General features: G+C 46.9%; 1 protein-coding gene across 3 annotated transcripts in view; it reads left to right on the forward strand.

The window, feature by feature from the left end:
* INPP5A (inositol polyphosphate-5-phosphatase A) overlaps positions 1 to 23,070 on the forward strand; it is a 251,249-nt gene that overhangs the window by 68,676 nt on the left and 159,503 nt on the right. For all 3 annotated transcript variants that reach the window (XM_074831614.1, XM_074831617.1, XM_074831616.1), the window contains exons 3-4: positions 8,057 to 8,157; positions 10,620 to 10,707. In XM_074831614.1, the coding sequence (XP_074687715.1) occupies positions 8,057 to 8,157; positions 10,620 to 10,707 (189 nt within the window). The remainder of the gene's footprint in view (positions 1 to 8,056; positions 8,158 to 10,619; positions 10,708 to 23,070) is intronic.

The following is a 23,070-nucleotide window of genomic DNA, read 5'->3' on the forward strand; positions in this document are numbered from 1 at the left end:
AAAAGGCAGAACAGAAGTTATAGCTGGAAAATAAATGTCGCTGAAGACAGGGAATACTGTAATGGTATAAAACACCTATGAGAAAAGATACCCAGCTTACTGGGCATCATGTTTAGGGGAGGAGAAGAGCAAACAACAAGCAGTTGTTTTTCTAAAAATCACCTAAATGTCACACAGGTGATTGAGAGGAGAAGACGGGTTGCTTGTCTTTGCGGGGGCTGTTTCCTTTGGCTCGCGCAGTAAGCGGCCGCCCCGTCAAGGTGAGGGCTACCCAGCGTAGCGCTGGGGTGGCCCAGCCGTGGCCTGGACTCGCGCTGGTCGTGTGGGCTCAGCCCGGAAAGGCACGCGGTTGTCGGTGTGTTCTGGGAGAGCTTAGCCCGCCGCATGCCTCGCTCGGCATTAGTGTTCTGTAAAGGCCGGCGGGACGGCTGCCGACGTTGTGGGGTGGCTCTGGAGGGTGTCCCGAGGCGACTCTGCAGCCCGGCTTTCCTCAGGCACTGCTCCAGGACACGTATGTGCGGCAAAATCAGTCTGTGGCAGGGAAACTCCTCCTCTCCTGGGCTGTGACCGCCGCTGTGGGCAGCCTGAGCGCCGCAGAAGGAGCTGGGCAGCTCGGTAACGCGCTGTTGTGCTTTGCCCCCAGCGCCTCGTCCTCCACGCGACGCTGTGCAGCTTCCAGCAGCACAATCCCTGCGCTTGGTAGGAGTGGAAGGGCACTGCAACCTCCCGGGGTTTGCAGACTTTACTCTGGTTTCTCATGTTCAAAGCACAAAACAGTATTAGCAGTTGAAAACAACCCACTGGAATCAAGATAAAAGAAGAAAGTCTTGTAAGCAAGTATGTCACGCCGTGCGCTTGATAATCAGAAATCACAGTGAAGGGGGGGGGGGGCGGAAATCTTCTTATAGGGAGAGAGAATTCAGTGAAGTCCTAATGGCTGGTTATTTTGCCCCATCTCTTAACTGTGAATAGTTACTGGTACTTGAGTCTGAATTATTTTAGTTTAGAGTCCCATCCTCTTTTCAGTAAAAATTCTCATACCCTGAAAACATACCTTGCAAACAGGAAAAATGGCTGTTGGGGGAGAGTGAAAACAGATTGTGAGAATAGTGGTTTTGGAGCACTTTGTTCCTGATGGGGAAGAGTTTAGTGCTTAACAACAAAGCGGATGACTTGATGAACTAGATGTTATGCAAACGATAGAGCATTCACAGAATATGCAAATCGGATTATTGCCCCACTTGTGTGAAGTGCCCGATACCCAGGCTCACAGCCTTGATCTCAGTCTGCAGGAAAAAAAATACAGGGGAACAAGAAGTTTCAGGAGCATCCAAGAAGGTGTTTGCAAGGGAGGGACATAGGGACACATGGAAAGGACTTCTGCTGATTTATTTACTTAGGGTTTGTTTGTTTTTAATTATCACCCCCTCCTTCCCCATCCTTTGTACTTTCTTCAGCCACATTGGGCTTAGCGTTTGGGACAGGAGATGTTTGGGAGCTGGAGCTACTGAAAATCTTTACGATCAGTAACGATCTTTGTGTCGCGTTCATGGCAGATGGTCATTTTAGATGAAAATGTGGAGGCAGAGGGTTTTCTTTTTTCCCCTAATGCAATTTTCCATGTTGCTTAATGTGTTTGAGAGTATTTGGAGCCCTTATTTGTAGTAATACAGAAGTTAAAAGTTTACCAAAAAGCTAAAGGTCATCTTGGTATTGCTGAATGGAAACTTTGTGTGTTACCCTATTTGAAGAAAGAAAAAAGGGAAAAAAAAAACAACAACAAACAAACCAACCAAACAAACATTAAAAAACAGCCACTCAGTGTGTTGTTTAATTATTTTAGTGAACTTAATCCTGTTTGTTTAACTAGAAAGGGTGATTAACTGAAACTCTCTGTTACAGACCCAGCACCCCTTTGAGTTTAGATCTTGGTCTTTTTTCAGATGGGTGCTTTTTCATCGGGGGGGTTGTTGGGGCATTTTTGTCTGAATCCATGGCCTGAGAAGAGGGTAGAAACGCTGCCTGCACTGCATGATGAACGCATGCACGGCAGAGGCACGCTTGCCGAGGCCACGCAGCGGATGCTTTGGGGGAGCGATGCCCAGCGGGAGGAGGGCTCGAGGGCGGCTGGGCTGCCCGGGGGGATGTGCGCATGCTGGGTGCCAGCCGGCCGGGCTGCCCGGGAGGGACGTGGCCAGGCAGGGTGCCAGGTGGTGGCAGCCAGCCCGGCCTTGACATCACGGAAACTTGTGGCATCCTGCGCCTGCCGCGGAAAAAAACGGGTCTGTGGCGCTGGCTGCCTCCCTCCGCTCCTTACAGCGCCCAGCGGTGGCTCGGCCGCCATCTCCCCTGCCCGGCAAGGAGGCGGAGGGGTGCCCGCGGAGGAGAGCCCGGCTCGGTGGCCATGGGGGCGGCTGCCCCTGCTGCTACTGTCGGGGCGCTGTCGGTGCCGCGTCCTCGGGGAGCTGAGGCACGGCGAGCGGCTGTGCAGGGAAGGTTATTCAGGGCCTTTGTACTTTGCAGTGTAAGCTCCAAGTACATCCCTTTGCCTTAGTAGTTCACGTGTTGGTTCCCTTTTTTATAGTGTGCGCTAATGCGTAAACATACTGGTATTTGGAAACACGTATTTACCTTACTTTCAACCCTTCTTGCTGTTTTCTGTCACATATGCTTGTTTAAAAAAAAAAAAAATTACCTCCTTAAGCTAAAAATTTTCCATGTATGTGCCCCATCTGAGTTTTGGAGAGAATCTCCAGGAAATAATGCTTCCTCCTTCTGTAAATGAGACTTAGAAAAATACTCCTTTCTGATTTTGAAAACACACGTACATACGTGCTGGTAGTAAGCTTCGTTACAGAGCTGTGCTACCTGCAGGCTTCAGAGCAGGGACTTGACAATTCTGCTTTTGGCCCATTTGAAGGGCTGTTTTGCCCATCCTTGGGAGGTGGCTGAGGGGGAGAGGCGGGCATGGGCAGGCCGAGGAGCTGCCCCGGGGCTGCCAGCGTGGGATGCAAAGCCTGAACAGCGATGGGGACAGTAAACGGGGGCAAGGAAGCCAGGCAGCTGGAGTGCGGGTATCTCGGAGCTGGGGGGAGCCTAGTCGGGTCGTTCACGTAGACAGACTGTGGATAACATAACTGCGCTTTTTTAGATGGGGGGACCGAGTTCAAGTTCCATAGGCAACCTGACCTTCAGCATTTTTTAATTGTAGAAGAGCACTTTCAGGTTTTAAACAGTGTTCCTCTATCATGGCAAAGGTGTAATGTCAGATGTTTCATGTCAGTAGAAGAAAACCCTGTCTCGGTGACGGGGAATTTCAGAATGCCTTAACCAAAAAACCACTGTGGCTGTCAGTCTCTTGAATCACATGGCAAGAGTTAGAAGTTGGATTTGTCAGTTAATTTCAAATGTGGAAATACAAGGAGCAGGCTTTTCTGGACTACTGCTGCTTGGCTATGCACTTCTGAAAATGGTTTTTTTTTTTTTTCCCCAGACTTGCAAAAATTGTGAATACTTGGAATGCTTTAGGGACCACAGATGCTAAATTGACTTTTACATACTGCACAGTTCACAAGGAAACTAAAGCTCATATTTTGTTATTTTGATTATTATTTATTTTTTTTTAAATAATCCTGGATATGGGAGATCAAGGCTCATGGTCCATTTCTGCCTTGCTTGGATCAGGGTCTAAAACCAACACCCTCGCTCCAGCACACGCGTTACCCTCTCGGAGGGAGGCGCCTGGCCGTGGGCAGAGCTGTCTGGCACGGGGCCAAGTCCCATCCCAGCTCCCCTGGCAGCCCCAGCAGTCCTTCACCTGCCCTGCCCTGCGCCCTGGCTGCAAGGGTACCCTGTCCCCTCACCTGCCTCCTCTAGCAATGGATCTGTAGGAATGGAAAGAGGTTAACTTCACGTTTTTCACCAGTTTTATATTTGTACTTAATTGTGTGGGAGCATCTCGCTCAATTACCCCTGTCCCTGGAAACAACTTCTAATCGTGGTTTCCTTTACACATTTTTGTGTACCCAGAAATTGAGAATAATGCCCAACTTTGTAAAAACATTGTGCTACTGTAGAGACAAATTCAGTCTTTATATGATCTTGCCTCTGGCAGCTGTGAGTTTTCAACTCTGAAGTATCCATTACTCATTATTATGCACTGTTTGTTCTTTCATAACAGTAGAAAACTAGCAAAAGGTAATGAAGCAGAGCCGATATTCTCCTCATTGGAGGGTATTTATTATACGAGAGGATGTAACTAATACTCAGGTATGGTTTTGTGGTTTAACCTGCAAGGAATGCCATGAAGGCCTCTCACTGCTATTAAGCCAATGCTGTTTCCTCATTAAAAAATGGCACATAACTTTTTTTTTTTTTAAATACCTGCTGTGATTTCAAGTTCTCCAGGATTGTAATGCAAACAAAAAAACCTGAGTCCTGCGTCTCAGTTAGGAGTCTGGACATGTTTTCTGTTGCTGCTGCTGTAGCACAGTAAAGCTGTTCTCCAGTGTTTTCTCAAGGCAGGACTCCACGTTCAAGGCTCCCTGTTACTAATCCTCATAAATGTGAGAGAGCTGATGCCTAGATCTTATTTGAAACCACTTATTTTGCTTTTGTCTTACCAGTTTATTAGTTTTATTAGCTCTGTAAGAAGAGATCTTAATGAAGCAAACTGTTGTAGCAGTTAAAATGAGTAACGCAACGTGCCAGCACGTTTTTGCTGTGTTTGCAATAAGCGGTTACTGGATGTGTTGCTTTAAATATGTTTGCTTTACAAGATTAAATAGTTACAACTGTTTTCTAATTATGGTAATTTCATAGAGCTATCCAGGTAGATAAGATCAGGACTTGGTAGCCAAAACTGATTTGGAGCAATAAAGTACATGGAAAGCTGGGACTGGGTGTTGTTTAGGGACCACAAACGAGCTCTGTTATGAAGCTTGACTTCACAGGCTGTGTTTGGTTAATATTTATCTCCAAGATAGTGAAGAAAATGAACCAACCGGTTAAACTTCATAAAGATGCTTGATTATGAGTTCGTTACTACTGGACTCTGGGATTGCAGATTGCTGTCAGGTGGTCCCTTAAGGCACTGCCTTAGAAGGGAAGGGACATAGGTATGGGGACGCTCATTCCGTGGTGCTGTGGCTTCGTAGGCAGAGCCCCTGCACCCTGGGCAGGACGACGTGTGCCCCAGCCCGCACTGCAGCCCCCCTCACTCACAGCACCCGTCCTGCAGTTCGGTGGAGTCGAATGCCTTTACCCACAGAAAAGTTCATCTTGGACTTTGATTCCCACAGCTTAGCGCAGCTCTTACGTTTCTGTTTAACAGTTCTTGCTGAAAATTAAAGTAGACATTTAGACTTTTTGGAAATTGAAACTTCTCTCCTGAATGTTGTAGCCAAAAACCACTTTTGGGTGTTCAAAACCCCTTTAGATACGTGTCCTGTTCAGTGTCATGTTTGGTGTTGGACAAGATACTTAAGAAAAACTTTCTCAGCAAATCTTTCTCTTAATTGTTGATAAATCTATAAAATCAACTAGTATTAATGTAAGTTTTCAGAGTTATATCAAAGGAAAAGTATGTGCATGTCCCAGTTGGGTATAGTTTCTTGGCTTCCAGGTATTTTTTTTTAGCCATCTGTTCTGCAGTCTGCTTATTTTTTATTTTTCTTTTAGTTGAACTTTCCATTGGGTCCTGCTCTCGCTCATTTTCAGTCCCTACCGCTGATGGCCTGTTTTTAAAGCAAGATTGCTATATATCACAGTTAGGCTGAAACTGGCGTTCATGAGCTAACTAAAGCGCACAAAGAACCACAAACATGTATGTGGGAGGGAGTATTTACTTTTTTCCTTTATATAGTAACACTTGTCAGTAGTTTACCTCAAAATGCTTCACCGAGCAGGTCGGTGTCAAGATTTGTTTCAATGATGGGGAAGCTGAGGTGCAGAAGAGGAAGTGACTTGTCTGAAATCACTCGAAAACCAGTGGCCGTTACCTCCTTTTTGCACATCTAACCCAGCTTAGATTAGAAATGCTGTAATTTACTGGCTTTACCATCTGACCCCCAAGTAGCAGCATGCCGTATTCCCGCTGGCTTTGGCGTTCACCAGCCGCTGCCAGGCTGCCCTGTGGCCCAGCCGGCACTGGGCTTCCTGGGTTTGGCCAACCCCTCCCTGGCCACTGGCCCTGGGCAGCCTCGCGCCGGCCCCGCGCTGGGGTGAGGGGTGCCCGCCCCAGGCCCTGGGCAGCGAGTGGTGCCCGAGGGGTGTCCCCGAGGAGCCACGCGCCCTCTCGCGCCCACGGGGCCAATGCTCGGAGGAGCCTGCAAGCAGGGGTCGGCCGTGGCGGCCGCGCTGCCGTCCCTCCGCTGTGCTCCCCCGAGCTGGCCGGCTCTGCTGACGTCGTGACGTCGTGAGAAGGCGGCGGTTGGAAGCAGGGGAGGGACTGCTGTTTGCCTTCTGCTCCATGGAAAGCTGCTGCATTTCAGACTTTGCTAGTCTTTATTTCATTGCCTTTGAGCTTGGTTTTCTAACGAGATTATTTGTGTGGTCAGGAATGAGGAATTTTGCACCCTGTCATCAGATCGAATGACAATTTACCCTGGTTTAAAAGAAGCCTTTTAAAGGCCTTTCTACAGTAATATTAGTCACTACTGATTTACATAATTAAAAGCATGACTGCAAAGCTTTATTGTGTCTATCCCTTTTCAGAGTTGCACGGTACCAGCAGCCAAAAAATGAGTACAAAAGGAGAGCTATCCCTGTTATTTTTTCAGTCATTCTTCACTGCGCTGTGTTGAAGTTGAAACTCTTTTTGGTAATTGTGCCCATCTCCTGCACATCTCCCTCTGCCACCTGTCCCCAGGGCAAGAGTGAGGGAGGAAGCCATGCCCGCCGCATGGTAGAGAGCCCGAACCTGCCGGCACCAGAGCCTGCAGAGAGAGGAGTTAATTTATTATTCTGCTCGAAGCAGCTTGTGGAAACCAGGCCATTCTTCCTCTGAATGGCCACACGGACAACGTGGCCTTTGTGCTGGCTGGGACCCCCAAGTGCCACCAAGTCAAAAATAACAGTGAATCGTATTTCAGATTTTTAATGTGTTCCTTCCCCTGTGTGCTTGCACCAGCGCAGACTTGAGTATTTCAGACTGTTGCCCTTTTAAAAAATGTAAATAGTTCTGTAGCTTGTGTCCGTTAATTCACAAGGTAACAAGACACGAAATACAAGGTGTAGAGACTCGGTATCAACACAGAGACACTTTAGATGTGTTGTTTGGAATGCTGAATATAGTTAATGCAGAGAAAACTTATTAGGACAAAATAACATTGAATGTGTGTTTAAAGCAGCAGCAAACTTATAAAGACTGTATATTTGACTTGGTGCATGACCAGAAAAGCATACGTTCTAGGTTTTTTAGTATGATAATTGCATCCTAGTGCTGAGTAGTTGGTATTTAAGATACTTGCATTACACAAGACTAACACTTGAAATAGTGTGATGGATTTATGTGCCTCCTGTATTAGATACATGTGTATGTATCGTAGTGTGTGTGTGTGTTACTTAAATACTTCTGTAAATAAGATACTCCATAAATAAAAGTACCAAATGTGACAGCTAATCAGCATTCTGTCATGAGCTAATTTGAGATATTTTGTAAAAGTGGAAAAAAACCCTTAAGAAATTACTTCAGGTGTTTGAACTCTTCCAACTCCCAGACAAGGAGATGTTTTGATCATGTTACTGATGTTAGGTCCTCTTTGAGGTGAGTTGGAAGAGGTTATATATTTGCTTTAAATGCCTAGGAACTAATTCATATTTTTAGCTAACCTTTTCTTTTTTTAAACTATTTGAGGTAATGATTATGTATTATGAGTCTCTTGTGTGCATAACAAATGATGCTCCCCTTATTGCTTATTACTGTTCTGCCAGTAACTTCTCAAGTAACAGCTGCTAGTCCCTTCAGAAATAACACATCTGGGTTTGTGTCATTTATGTTGTATGATAATAGCTGTCAACACAACTTTGTTAATAGTTGTTTTTCTGTTTGTTTCAGGTTGTACATGCACACAAGCCCCACTTCATGGCTTTACACTGTCAAGAATTTGGAGGAAAAAACTATGAAGCTTCCATGTCTCACGTGGACAAGTTTGTTAAGTAAGTGTGGTCGGTCGGCCCTGGCCGGCAGCCGGGTGCCCCCCAAAGCCACTCCCTCCCTCCCCTCCTCAGCTGGGCAGGGGAGGGGAAATACAGTGAAAGGCTCATGGGTGGAGATAAGGGCAGGGAGATCACCCGCAATTACTGTCACGGGCAAAACAGGCTCCACTTGGGGAAATTAGTTTAATTTATCAATCAAATCAGAGTACGGTGATGAGAAATACACCCAAATCTTACAAACGCTTTGCCCCCACCCCTCCCTTCTTCCCAGGCTCAGCTTTGCTCCCCATTTCTCTCCCTCCTCCCCCCCTCAGAGGCGCAGGGGACAGGGATGGGGGTTGTGGTCAGTTCATCCCCCGTTGTCTCTGCTGCTCCTTCCTCCTCGGGGGGAGGGCTCCTCACACTCCTCCCCTGCTCCCCACGGGGTCACAGGCTCCTTCGGGCACATCCCCCTGCTCCGGCGTGGGGTCCTCCCTGGGCTGCGGGTGGATTCTGCTCCCCCGGTGCCCTCCCTGGGCGCAGGGCAGAGGTGCCTCACCAGGGGCTGCCCCACGGGCTGCGGGGGATCTCTGCTCTGACACCTGCAGCACCTCCTCCCCCTCCTTCACTGACCCGGCTGTCTGAGGGCTGTTCTCTCACCTTTGCTCACCCCTCTCTTCGGCTGCAGTTGCTGTTGTTCCCCTTCTTAAATACGTTGTCCCAGAGGTGCTGCCACCATCACCGATGGGCTCGGCCTTGGCCAGCAGCAGGTCCGGCTTGGAGCCGCTGGCCCTGGCTCTGTCGGACATGGGGAAGCTTCTGGGAGCCCCTCCCAGAAGCCCGCCTGTAGCCCCCCACTACCAAAACCTTGCCATGCAAACCCCATACAGTAAGTAACTGGGAAGGTGTAACATCTAAGGCGGTAGATAATTCTAAGCAGAAGTCATTAGATGTGTAAAGTATATAAGCTTTGAAATATAAGGTATATAAGCTTTTTCAACTTCAGCGTGTCATATGACCTTGAAGAAGGAAGTGACTAGGCAAATGTTTATGCTTTCTATTTTTTGAGAAATCAGGAAAAGTAACAAAAGCCTCCTCTGGCCGTGTCCTGGCAAGGTAATCGTGCGAGGCAGGGAATAGGTATCTCCCTTTTGTATCATCTCTGAAACGAAGTTTATTATGTCTGGTGATCAAACTGTTCTGTGTTTGGGAAGCGTGTTCAGGCTCTGGCCTTGGTGCCAGGCTGGGCCTCTGGGCAGGGGCTGTCGGTCGGTCCCGGCGCTTCCAGGGGCGGCAGCAGATTTGAGAGCTGGTGCTGGGGAAGTGCTGGGAGTGAGGGAGGGGAGCGGCGGGGCACAGCCGAGTTACAGGAGCTGCAGTTGTGAGGAGTTGAGAGTCGGGGTGAGGAGTGAAAAGTTTTGACTTGACCCTTTAGTCGGGGGAAATCCTGCCGGAACGGCCAGCACGGCTGACGCGCAGTCTGAAGCAGAAGTAACTCTATTTCTGGCCGCAGGTGCAGCCGGGGAGGTGAGGAGGAGCCTTGCGGCAGCGCTGCCTTCATTTGTTCTCGGCGGCGGCCGCTGCGGCCGCTGCTGCCGCTCCACGAGGGGCTTCCGTGTAAATCATTTCTAGAAGAGCACCGTGAGGACCAGCAGTTTTTTCACACCGCGGACCCTGTTTCCCCCCCCCGCCCCGGCACCGGCCGCTCTCACCGGTCGGGGGGGACCGGACCGAAGGGGCGGGCCCGGCGCGCCCCGCCCCGCCCCGCCCCGCGGCGGTCCTGCAGCTCCCCCTGCTGGCGGCCGCCGCCCCGGGCCGCGCGGGCCGGGCCCTGAGGTCCGGTGCCCGGAGCAGCCGCCCCGGCGGTGCTGCGGCCGGTGCCGGCCGGTGCCCCGGGCCGGTCCCCGCCAGCGAGCGGGGGAAGCGGAGCTCGGTCGGAGCGTGAGGCAGCCCCGCAGGCGGTGGCGGTGGTGGGGCGGCAGCAGCACGCACCGGCACAGGAAGGGTGCGCGGCCCGCAGCCTCCCCGGCCCGGGCGGGAGCGGCCGCCCCCGGGAACAGCCCAGCGGCGTCCCCGCCGAGGCGAAAGGCCTTCTGCCCTGCCACGGCCCGGCTGTGCCCGCCAGGAAAGTAAACCCAGTCCAGGAAAGTAAAGGGCTAAAGTTGAGACCACGGGGCCTTTAGCAGGAACACCCAATTTTATGGAATTTTGTGGCCTTCAGGGTCTTGAGCTCTTCACAACCGTGTCCAAACGGCGCTTGGGAATTTCACAGTTTGTGTGGGAAGCGCAGCTGATGTGAGCAGCTCCAAAGCCTGCAGGCAGGTGGCTCTACCCCAGGAGACTTTCGTCCCTGAAATTCACACCAAAATGAGATGAAGGCCTGCAGGTGTCACTGGGGATGTTACACAGCGGAGAACGATGCTAAAGCAACACAGTATCTTTGCACCACCCTTCATATTTTTAATCTCTTCTTTCTCCTTTAGAGAATTGTTATCAAGTGATGCGATGAAAGACTACAACAGAGCTCGAGTTTACCTGGATGAGAACTATAAATCACAGGAACATTTTACGGTAAACTTCTTTATTTCACAAGTTTAGTTCAGCCGATGGTGAATTTCTTCTGTTAAGCTGTTTGCGGTTTTTTGATTGGTGTGGGGATGTCAGTTGTTTCCATCATGATGAGGACTGCATCCTTACTAAGAGTGTTTATTTTGTAGGACGTGTAAATGCTGGTTTCACAGAAGTGCATCCATTTAAAAATCAGTAGAATATCAGAACACATAGAAAGTCTTTTGTCCAAGGTTTTTTTTTCCTCTAACAATCAACCTTCTTGGATCAGAATTGCCTTCCATTCAAGAACATATGTGACCGTCTGACAGTCTGAGGCGGTGGCAGCTCTGGAGTGTGATTAGCTGGTGACAGGGCTTGGCAAGCGTTTAAGACGTGTGTTACGAATCCCTTGAGCTGATTCACAGACTCACTCACCTGTGGGATCGTGAGAATAGCCAGAGCACGAGTTTCCACTAGTACATGAGTGATCTTTAGGTAGATGTAAAAGCATGTGTGTGGCGTTGCCTTTTATGCAGAGCAGAAGTGATTGTACGGCTGTTGCTGGGGCTCTGCAGCGTGTGAACAGGTCTGCTGTTTGTTTAGGCGATGGCTGCTAGATTGCAGGAGAAAGAACAGTCCTTCAGAGGTGAATCGGCGACATCTCCGCTCTCTCCAAGACAGCAGCTTCCTCTTCCCCCAGGACACTGCGCGGTGGCTCCCGGTGCCTCAGTTCCCCCGACACGAGTGGGTGCTGCCTGGCGGCACCGACCAGGACACGCGGTTCAAACAAGGGAAAACAGCCCCCCAGGACACACACACAGCCCACCTTGGTGGCATAGAACCTAGGGGTGTAAGAACCTGGAAAGGTTTTTATTTATTTATTCATTTTTTGAAGGACTCAGCTTAGGAGCCCAGGTAATGTGGAACTGAAAGAGAGAGATCAGGATTTTTTTTCTCTTTCTCATCAGAGAGGAGAAAAACAAAATGATCAGCTTTACTGAGCCTCGGTGGGATAAGTCTCGCATCAGGAATATTAAAACTGTATGCTGAAGGTGTTCAGAAAGCCTTGGTAGCTGAAGGGGTGGTAGGACAGAACTGTGTGTTTTAGAGTGACTTACAGCTCAGAACTGCCCCAGGTAAGCCTGCTCGCTGGCAAAGAGCCCGTGGGGTCCTGCTGGAGGCCTGCAGTGGCCTGCAGCCGGGAGCTGCAGCCAGCACCTCCTGATGCTGTGAGAAGAGCTACCGGGGCTCTGCGTGACCCCAGCTGCTTTCAGCAGAGGGTCAGACCAGACAATCTCCAGAGGTCCCTTCTGACCTAGACTTTTCTGTGATTATGGGAAAAAGGGGTAATCATCTGTGATCTTCGTTTGGGAAACACAGTATAGGAGAGTAACATAACCTATAACAAAATACTGATAACTTTTATTATTTAAAGGTGGTCCAAGTACTTAAGGTATTGAAGTTATTTAACATGAGATACATTTATTCTTGATGCCACTGTGGTGGATAAAAAGGCTTTTAAAGAGGTTGGCAGCAATCCTAAATGTAGAGCATGTGCTGTTTGTGTCTCTGTGAAGAACTCTGTATTTTCCAAAGTTCCTAGTTCAAGAAATAACGTGGTTTCTTGTTTCACATACTAGCATTACTTTCTAGGCAGTATGTTTTCTTGCAGTATTCCCCAACCACCTTTATAATTCTCCCTTTCCTGTCATAAATACTACTTTGCATATCTCTTTCTTGTCATCCTGTATTTGCTAAAGCTAGGCCTTCCTGGAAAAAGAAATTCTGTTGACATACTCTGTCAATAAAGGAAAAAAAAAGACTGCTTCTATCAGTATTATTTTCCATGGAAAATGGTCTAAGCAAACATGTGTGTTTATGATTTGATTAAATTCCTCTCTGTTGAACTAGTAACCGCAAAGATACAGAACAGGTTCGTAAAGGTGTCTGACGTAGCCCCACGTGATGGGCTGTTTGTAAATAATGTTCCACATCCCGGCAGGGCAGTGTGGAACGGCCGGGGAGCGGCTCCCTCAGTTGCAGGTGGAGGTGATCACGGGAGGAAGGGTGCTTCCCACAGATCTCTTCAGGCGTAGGCTCTCATCTGTAACCCAGCAGTGAGTGTAAAAGCACTGCTGACAGACCCAGCAAGTAACAGTTATCAGGAAGTAACAACAAGCGCAGTAGCCCTGTGTGTTGGTAAGGTGTCTCCAGCAGAGAGGGGACTCCCTGTCTGGGAAGGAGCCGTTCTGGGGAGCATTTAGAGGTTGTGTGGGATGAACTAGAAACGAGCTCCCCTTGCAGTGCTGCAGCTCAGGAAGGAAAGCGATCCTTGAAAGTGTCATTGGTGGAGACGGAGTGTAAGACAGATGGTGGTTTTGTCTCCGTATACAGACACAGTGAAGGCAGCATGGGTGTTCTGGCATCCAGTTCTTGAATCAGAATTTTTAAAAGTGTGATGAAAAGATGGAGGTGACTCATGGAATGATGTTTCTGGCTTTTTTTCTGTCTGTCATTCTTTCCAGCCTGTAAGAACCTTTTAGAGCTGGGTCAGTTCAGTGTGGAAAAGGGGAAAAACCAAAAGATGAGCAATGATTCGATTATTCTTTATATTGCTATCATCAGGAGAAAATGCTGTGTACTAGAGGAATATTTTATACCTTCCTTGTTACAGTAGTAGTGGCTTAGAACCAAAGCCAGAAAACGTATAAAGGAGAGAAGAGGCACCTTTGTTATTGAGTTTTTTAACCTCTTGACTTCTTATAGTCTCCTTTTTGGCTCTCAATGCTGACAGTCCTCATGCATAGTTCCTGAGAGTGCTGTCATGAACCAGATTCACAGAAATGTGTTTTACACATGTGATTTGACCTGGCAGCTCTTCAGCTCCTCTGCTCAGTCTTTGTGTGCATAGAACTTACGCACTGGACAATTATCTGAACGGGGATTTCGCCACTGTGGTGTGTCCATTTAGGGTAAAGTTTTAGTCTTATCTCCAGCGTGGTTCAGCTCGCACGATGCTATGCGTCTCCCCGTTTCCTCATTAGTTCTGTTTGATTGCAAAGGTCTTTAACTTCTGTGGGCTTTTTTCCATCCCTTCTAAGGCGCAGAATTGGCAGTAGATGGTGGCCTTGTAGTTACTGTATTGTTACCTCTGTCTTTTGAAATATAAACATTTATCACGTATATTGTTGTATAATGCTATTTTCTTTACAAATGGAGAAGCCCAAGTCATTACCATTTGGCTAACCTTTACCCCTGCTGCTCTCATGTCCCCTTCCCTAGCAGTTTTGGCATCACTTCTGTAAGGCTTTCCTTGGCTTGGCTCCCACAAAGCTAAATCAGATTTTGCTGCCCGTAGTTACTCTGCTTGGCTGCGAGAGGACTGTCGGTGAGATCTGAGAACACATCTGCAGCAGCCTGCCCTCCAGCACGCAGCCTCTCTCCCAGCTCCGGGCAACCTGGGGTGCATGTTTCACGCGAGTGTTGAGAAAAAGAAAGACAGTGTCATAACGAGGTGTGTCTTGTGGAGTGACTTGGTTTTAAAAACTCTCAGAATTCATTACGGATTAAGGATCAGAATGGTTCGTTTTGCGTCATCCCAAACACAAAGTTTAATAGCAGGCACTCGTCATTTGTGGTCACGTATACCAAATCCGGTATAAAACAGACTGGGTTTAGATCTGGGATTTGTGGGGAGAGGGAGGACGTGTCACAGCTAAGGGAGAGAAGCGTCGTTCTGCTGGTTGGTTTAGTTTTGCCGTAGGTGCAGGATGAAGTGCTGTGGGAATTTGTTCCACTCACAGCCTGTTGAAGGAGACGCCCCTGGATGAACCCCAGCGCTGGGGCGAGCAGCGCCCGTACAGCCTGGGGGAGAGCGTTAGGTGCCGTGGGCCCTCTGAGCGCCGGCCTGCGGGCCCAGGGGCGGGCAGCTCGCCGTCTGAAGGGAAGGGCTGAGGGCGAGAGGCACATCTGGGCAGCGGCTCTTGACCTCGGCTTTCATGAAGGCCGAGCGTTAAAGAGCAGCAGAGGCTTCACAGGGAGCGTGGGGCAGTGCACGTGCATGTGGATGAAGCATTTCATGTCACGCTGCAGAGATGCACAGTTTTATAAAATTTAAAAATGATCTGAGGATTAATCTCTTAGCAGAAAGCTGGTACATTAGAGCTGATGCTTATCAGCTCTGGGAAGGTGACAGCGTCGGAGTTAAGCACTCCCAGCAGTTATGAATGAGGTTTGTGGGTGACAGCCTTCGCGAGCGTAACGATGGCTTCCCAGAAGTTTCACATTAACTAAACAGGCGGCTCTGATGCTGGTCCAGTTGTGACTGGAAATACTGATAGCAAAACCAGTGTGGGCAAATTGACTCGTGTGCTAGCCAGAAATTTTCAGATACTCAAATAGTCTGAGCATGCGTTTTAAAATTCAGCCTCTTATAAATCTCTGTTTAAAACCATGATACCTTTTTTGTCATACAAAATGTAATCTAGAACATAGATATTGGTTTCTGTTAGAGAATGTAGAGTTAGTGAAGAGAGAAGACAGATCTAAGAAGACTGAAATAGGTAAAAGTCTGAGAAGCTGAGAAATTCAGTACACTTGTTTTATTTATTTGTGAGTATACCCAGTGGACTTCACTCTTAATAAAGCAGGTCTTTGCAGTTGTATTGATTTTTCCCAACATCCTGGCAGTTACATTCTGTGTTAATTTTACCGTACTTGGTGTATTTCATGTAAGGGGTAAATGATAAATCGTGATGCTTTTCTGTGTGAAGAGTTACTTAAAAGTAGTTGGGTTTGATGAACTTTCACCTGTCGAAACTTCTCAAATAGCTTAAGTTAATTGTGAGTAAGGGGCTTTTATTCTGGAATAAGAGCATTCATACTGAAGCTAAATAGCAGCCAGAAACAGTTGATGCTTTCATCAAATCCGCAATTATTTTTATACGAAAACATGTCAGTATAATCAGTGACATTTTTTATTGTAGTTAGATCAAAGCTAGTTTTGTTTGGTGCCCTGTATTTATTGATTTCTGGAATATTCAATTAAGGTTTTATATTGCTTAACAAATGCTTTTTTTCTTTTTTTTTTTTTCATTGTTAAAAGAAGGCAGAAGAAACATCTGCATAGCTTAAAGCATACTTGCTGTGTTGAACGTAGGTTGAGAGAGAATCTTTATTGCAGTCAGTCAAATCCTGAGGACTCCTGGCAAAGCGGATCTCTGAGAGCAAGCTCACGCCTCCAGGATTTGGGGAGCGTGTTCAGAGCTGGGTGGTCATTACAGCTCTCAGCTGATTTGCAGAAGCATCTGCACAGTAGGGTAGTTGCTTTACTTCTCAGTATAGATTTATTTTTGAAAAATAAAGAGAATTCTCAACGGGCCATCTGCTTGCTCAGTAGATAACCTTGCGATGAAAAGAGACGCTGCTGGGCTGCGTTGGGCAGTGCAGCTGATGTGCCGAAGTTCCGGCTTGCTCCTCCTAGTAAGGATGGATTGCACTGGAATTAGTTCATCATGTAGCAGATTCATTTTAAAATTAAAAAACAAAAAGAAAGATACTTTTTGAAACTAGCATTGCTGACATTAGGAAGATGTGTTTAAACAACACCGGTGCCATAAACTGCAAATGCTGTTTTATGCTGCTAATACAAATAAATTGGAAGGAGAGAGGATGCTGCGCTCACGTGGCTGCCGCCTTCTGAAGTTCAAGTTTGGTGAGATAATTATTGAAATGAAACTTCCCTTAAATAACAACCCAGGAGATGAACAAAGGTGGGTTACTGATGGAGAATACAGCAGATAACAGCCCCTTTTTCTCCTCTGCGCCCTGCCCAGCCTGCGGGTGGGTTACGGAGGCTGGGATGTTTGTGCTGCTGAAGAGAACAAAGGCCTCGGCCAGTGGGGAGCGCCTGCGGGGCTGCTGACAAGTAGGTCTCTAGAAAACGCTCGGGGGCTGCCGCTGCACCCCCTCTTTAACGGGGCCCGAATCCTCGGTGTGGAGTAGGGAAACTGCACGTTGCTGGGGCTGTCTGTCCGCCCCCGCCCGGCTCCCTTCTCCCTGCGCCGGTGGGCAGGGGCCGGCAGAGGTGCGGGTGGTCTCGGGCTGCACAGCGCCCGGTGCTGGCTCGGGGCGGGCTGCACCGCTCCGGGGGGAGCAACAAAGGCAAGGTGAGGGCAACCTCTGTAAAACCAGGCGAAGTGCTCAAATTCTGCAGTAACTCTGACATTTGCTCTTGGGTTAGGTAAATGAGTACATGCGTTGCCATAACGCGTAGAAAATGGCTATGCTTTTTTTTTTTCCTGATTGTTTCTTGACTCCATGCACTCTGTACCAGTAGTTTTTTTAGATGCAAAATGGCTCTTCAACTAAGCTGAATAAAGCACTGGGTGGCCTACAGTAGCATCTAGGAGAGACCTTTGCTCAAGTCGTTATCCTTAATAATAATAACCTGAGCTACTGTGACTGGGAGGGCCCCCGTGGTGAGCAGTGGCCCTCAAAATGCAGACGGACAACACTTTAAGTGTGTTATTTTACCTTAAAATTATATCTGCTCATTACCGAGAGAATAGTAAAGTTAATTTTTGTTAGATTAATGATATTTGAGTAATATTTTTAGTTGAGCTGAGTTCGAATAATTGGCCATTAATTGAAAAAGGAAATTGAATTGAATTTATCTTGTACATAAATCCTGTCATAGTTATTAATGGGTCTTAGAAAATATCGGCTTGTTCCCAGAAATGAATGGTGTACGCTGATTCTTCTGAGCTTATTAGCTGTGGCAATTTAGAGTTTTGTTAAATAAAAAAGATGATTTAGGAAGAGAGACATAATTGAATTGAATATTGGGGGAATTCACATGCCTGATTAGTTCTCAGCCCATTTCACCATTAACAATTTTAAGGAATTTTCAGGTTTTGCAGAAAGGCAGATTTTCCCCAGGAGGTGGAGCTGAAGCACTGCTCTGCATTGCTGGGGCTGCCTGGCCCTGCAGCCCCTCTCTGGGGGAGCCCGCTGTCCCCTCTCTGGGGGAGCCTGGTGTCCCCCGTGCCGTGTGCCCCACGTCTGTTCTGCTCTGTGCCCCAGCTGCGTCGCGGCAGCATGTCGGGCAGGCCGAGAACGGGGCTTCTGGCGCCGCCAGAGTGTTGGTAATGGGCTTAAATTTGTAGTTCTGCCTCAGCGTGGCCTCTGCCAACCAGCAGAGTCCAGAGTATGGGGTTTTTTGCCAGGCTTATCCTTTACTGTAGTCTTGGCTTGAATTTTCTTCTGCTAATTACATGTTACTGTTACATTACTGTTTCCACCTTCTCCTTTCTTCCCTCCTCTCCTTCCCATGGAATTTTATTTTGTGTTTGAGTTTGGTTTTATAATGATATCTTTGAAAAATACGTCAAGCTCATCAAATATTACTATGCAAGTTCTTTTGGTTTTTTTTTTTTTTTTTCTTGGTACTCAGGCGCACGTAGTGACGTGTGTAGCGCTGGTGGGCTGCGGGGGCCGCCCGGGGAGGCCCTGCCGTGGAATGGGAGGCAGGCAGCTGCACAGCAAGCCCCTGAGTGACGCTGAGTGGTGGAGCACTTGGTTTGGTGTTGGTGCTTGATGCTCGGATGCTTACTTTTTACTTTCTGCTAATTCCGCTTCATAGGTAGGACTAGGAGGAATAAAACCATTTGAAAGCTGTGTTAGTCTTCCCCATAAACTCCCCTAAAATGCCAGAAGCAAATCCATAGCCATGCACGGAAGTGCCTTCTGGTGAGTTGCATGTGGTAGAAAATGTGCAACGGAAAAAAGAGGATTTAAACTCTGTAGGGAAATACAGTGATGCAAAGCCAGACGGAGCCTCGTGGTGGCAATGTCTTTCAGCGATTACGTTCGTTCCTGCACTTGGTGGAGCACCCAGAGAGACTTCCTTGCTTCTGCACCCTTTCCAGCAGCCTCTTTCCTCATCTTGTTCATCGCAATACAGAATCACTTTCCATTACAGCCTCCTGGTTTTTGAGGGTTCTTGATGAAATACATGGTTGGGAACTTTGGGGAACCTGCATCACAAAGTTTGGCCTCTTCATTAGCATTTATCTTTTTTTAATTGAAAAAAATGAGTTTGTGAAGTTGAGCTGATGAATGTAGAAGTTAATCCTACTGCTTCTGACAAAGTCATGAAAAAAAATGGTTGTATAAGTATTGTCATCTTGTGACATGGACATGTATTTACAACCACCTGAAATGAAATCTCCCACTTAATTTCTTAGGGAACTAAGTCGGCTGTCAGGTAATCGCTTTCAATCTCTTCTGGATGGGAAATGGGATCTGAAAGGTGTTGCCACAGCAGTACCTTCCTCTGGTTTTGACTTGTCTTTTTTTCTACGTGTTTTTGAAACAAATCCATAAGACGTCTGTAGAGTTTTTCTTGCTGTGAGGAAATTCATGGCTTATCTTCCACCTGTTTTCTGACACTTCTATATAATTGGAAGAGGAGAAATAGTTACAAAAGAGTGAGAAATTTCACAGATCAGTAGTCCAGTAATGCAGTCTTGGGTCAATTGCTGTTGTTTACAAATGTGCTAGTGCTGAGGAAATTGGTGATATAGCAGCTTCTTTATACGTAGAATCATTATACTGTTTGTATTAGCTGTGGATATACAGTTTATATGAAATTGCATTTTCTATGGGCTGTGGATTTTACATTCACAATTTCATACTGCAGTCATGCAACAGACTACGTGTTTAGAAAGACTGTGAGATTATTTGTAAAGAATGATTATAATCGGTTTTTGTAGAGACTCTATGTCTAAAATTCAGCTGAAATATCTGAAATTAAATTACAGACTATAATATCTGAACACAAGGGGAAATCAACTATTTATAAGCTTTTAAAAATTACAAGACTTTTCTAGTTGTTGTTGGAACAGTGAGGCTAAAATGAACTTTTTTTCCTTTTGAGCTATAGCTATCATATAAGGCAAGACGTGTTGCGGCTGTTGGTTACTTGGGCAGGTATCTTCAAGGCGCGTGAGTCGCCCGCGCTCGTATGGCACCGAGCCTTGTATGGGTGTTTCAGTTCGGAATTCCCTGGGAGCTGAGGCCGTTTAAAGTGAACGGTGCGGGCCCGGCGGCTCCTCAGCTGCCCGCCCTCAGCTCTGTGCCGGTGCCTTGCTCCAGGACAGCCCGGCCGAGGAAAAACAAGCCATGGCCACTGTGGGGGAGGCCAGGGTGAGGCGATGGAGGCCTGCGGCCGCCCCTGCTCTGCAGCCAGGCAGGCCCTTCTCCTGGAGGAGCCCACCCGGAGCGGGCGCCTGCCTGTCCCTGTCCCGGTGCCCAGCCCTGCCCTCGGCCTGGCCGCGGCGTGGGGAGGCCTGAGGCTGGTGGCCCGCTGCCCGCTGCGGAGGCAGGGTCCTGCGAAGCAGCACCTCCCTGCCTGGGCTTGGAGGCAACTGGCAGGTTGTGAGGACAGTGAAGGAGAGAATGGTAGAGATGATGTTAAACCTAGAACGCCTCAATCGGACCTTTTCACTTGGGCCCCAGCGCCCTCCCTGGCTTTTCGGGAGTTTTTGCGGTTGAGGGCGGTTGGGATTTCGTTTCCCTCTCTGTTTTGTGGGGGTCACCCGGGGCTCCCCCCGTGGGTCGTGGGCAGCTCTCTGCTCCCCTCGGCGCCAGCGATGGGCTGACCCACGGCGCTGCTGCCGCCTGCGATGGTGCTGGGTGTTTTCTGAGCTGGGCAGGAGGAGAACTGATGATGGAGAACTGCTTCCGTTTCAGAGTAGGAGTGTGTTGTGATTTTGTTTAGTTCTGCCTTCTTGCATATTTAATTATTGTGTGTTCTTAAAGTAATTTGTCTGAACATTTATGGAAAGAATTATTGGTTGGCTCAACGCATACCTCCAAACAGTAAATCTTCTCAATCATATTCCATTTATTTGACAGCTCTGCTTTTGACGGTTCAGTGATACTGCAGAGATATTCCTGGGGCTTTAACTCGGAGTCCTTTGCAGCTTAGTGTTTGCTGGCTGCTTTTTGCATGACAGTTTTCAGGTTTTATTTAGCTTTTTTGGTTTTTTTAAATAGTACATAATGCTTAGAGTGTATTCTTCTTAATCCTGTCTTGAAGAGCAAATATAATTCAGTTTGATACGTGAATTTGTTGCATGCAATTAGTAAAGAATTTTGAGGAAAAACATATAGAAAATCTCTATTATAGCTAGTAGAGATTTTCACTCACTGTGACTGGAATAAAAGTCCTGTTTTCAGGCTTTTTATTTTATTTTAGTAAAGTTTCCTTGGAGTCCTAGAGCACTGCAAATCTTCTTCGGGGTGAAACAAAGAAAATGTTCTCAAAAATGGAGAAGTGTATTTCCTCGGGCCTAGCCCTTCCCTTCTGAATCCCAGGAGTCCTTCCAGCTGTAGGCCCGTGGCGGTGTTGCTCAGCCGCCCTGCCGTCGTCCCAGCACCCGGGCATCAGGGGCTGTGCCTGCAGGCAGGTCCCCGGCCCCTCACCAACAGCCCGTGCTCCTCGCGGGGGCTGAGGGCTCGGGAATACTGTGTGTAAAGGTTTGTCCAGTGCACAGGAAGGTGTGGAATATTCACTGGAATGGGAAAAACAATAATGAGAAACAGCATTACCCACTGAACTAGTTGACGATCTGGCACAAGTAATATAGTAAATGCTTTCATTTGAAGTTTGCAAAGCCCCACATGGGTCCCCTTTAGAAATTTGGGGGCATATTTGCCAGGTTTTGTCTTTCTACAGAAAAAAAATTAAATAAAATTATTAAGGTATGGAGCAGTCTGATATCTTGTTTGCATTTATATGCAGTAGGGCTAAGGGCAGGACCGTTTATACGTTTCTCTAGCGGAGCCATGATTGCATTAACAGCTCTTTTCAAGTAATGCGTGTGAGGAATTTTGTTTGTGCAAACAAAATGTTTGATTTGGAACAGCTCTGGCTTTCAAGAAAAGATGTGAGATTGGAAAATGTGAAAATAATTGCTTAAGAAATTATGAAACACTGTTTAAGGAACTTGCTAATGTGTTTGAGGCATTGAATTCTTAAATAAGAGCAGCATGACTATAGAAAAGTAATACATATGCTATTTACTGATATAAACTAATGGGTTTATTAGTGTTTGAAATAATGTTATAATGCAGTATTCATAGCTGAAAAGGAAGCAGTACGTGAGTCTGCTCGCTCCCTTTTTGGAGTATCGTGTGGCAGTCAGGTTTCACTGCATAGCTGGAAATGCACCTAATTTTTCATAATTACAAATGGATAGAAGATTTGGTTGTATTACACTACCTAATTATAATCTCAACATATTACTATTGATGTGAAAAGGCGGTAAGCAGCCCAATTTCCAAGAGAAAAAAGAATAATAAAAAACCTGCACAGTTCTCAGTGAAGTTGAACTGGGCTGAAGCCTGCGGGTGCTGCACGTGGGATCTAATGGATTTAGGCAGTGGGGTAATTCCCAGTGGGAAAAGCGAGTTAAAAAAGGCCGAGCACTGGCGGAGAGGGAGCAGTGTCTCCTTCCAGGAAACCACCACCATGATGGTCAGTGCCTACCAAGCGTCATACGGTACTTTTAAAGAGAAATTAAGGTTCAAGAGATTTTGATGCTAGTATTAAAATGCCACAGGCACACACTTACTACTCTGTACATTGCAAACATTAAATTTAACAAACCCAAACTAGAACCCTTTGACGCTGAGGAAGTGTTTCCACTTAGTTTTAGAGGGCTTTCCAAGCATCTATTGATCAGTGTTCTCTAACAGCACAGAAATAATGTGTCTAATTTAACTGGCCACGTGGAAGAGTATAGAAAAAACATTAGTTATCCCTTGAAAGGCTTGGAACATCGATAGGAAGACATAACATTAATGACTTTCCTATACATGAGCTTCAAAAATGGCTAAATGAGGAAGAAATTACAAATTTATTTTCCTATAATTTCAGCAGTTGTCTTGTTTTACTGCACCAGTAAAGCATTAAGCAATGAAATGTCACACAAGGAGTATTTTCCTGATAATTTGTCTGACATGCAAAGCATATAAAACAAAAGAGAAAAAGATGGAAATGTGGGGTTTAGTCATTTTGACAAATTTAGTGATTTTTGCTCATGAAGTCTGGCTAAGAGTCTGCTGCTTCTGTCCAAACAATTTCAAATATTGCAGTTTTCTAAGTGGCTCACTGTACCATGAACATCTTTATTGTCCCAGTTCTGTCCTTTACCTTGAACACAGATTGCTAATTTTATGGTAATTTATTAACATAAATAAATGTGTAGAAAAAATTATTTAGCTCTCAAGCTTTTGTTTTTCAAATAAATGGGATAAATACCAGGTCTCCAGAGATGGGCAGTAGGAGCCCAGGCTGGGAAGGGTTATATTGTTATC

This window comes from Strix aluco, chromosome 7 (assembly GCF_031877795.1).
Source record: "Strix aluco isolate bStrAlu1 chromosome 7, bStrAlu1.hap1, whole genome shotgun sequence".
Classification (NCBI taxonomy): Eukaryota; Metazoa; Chordata; class Aves; order Strigiformes; family Strigidae; genus Strix; species Strix aluco.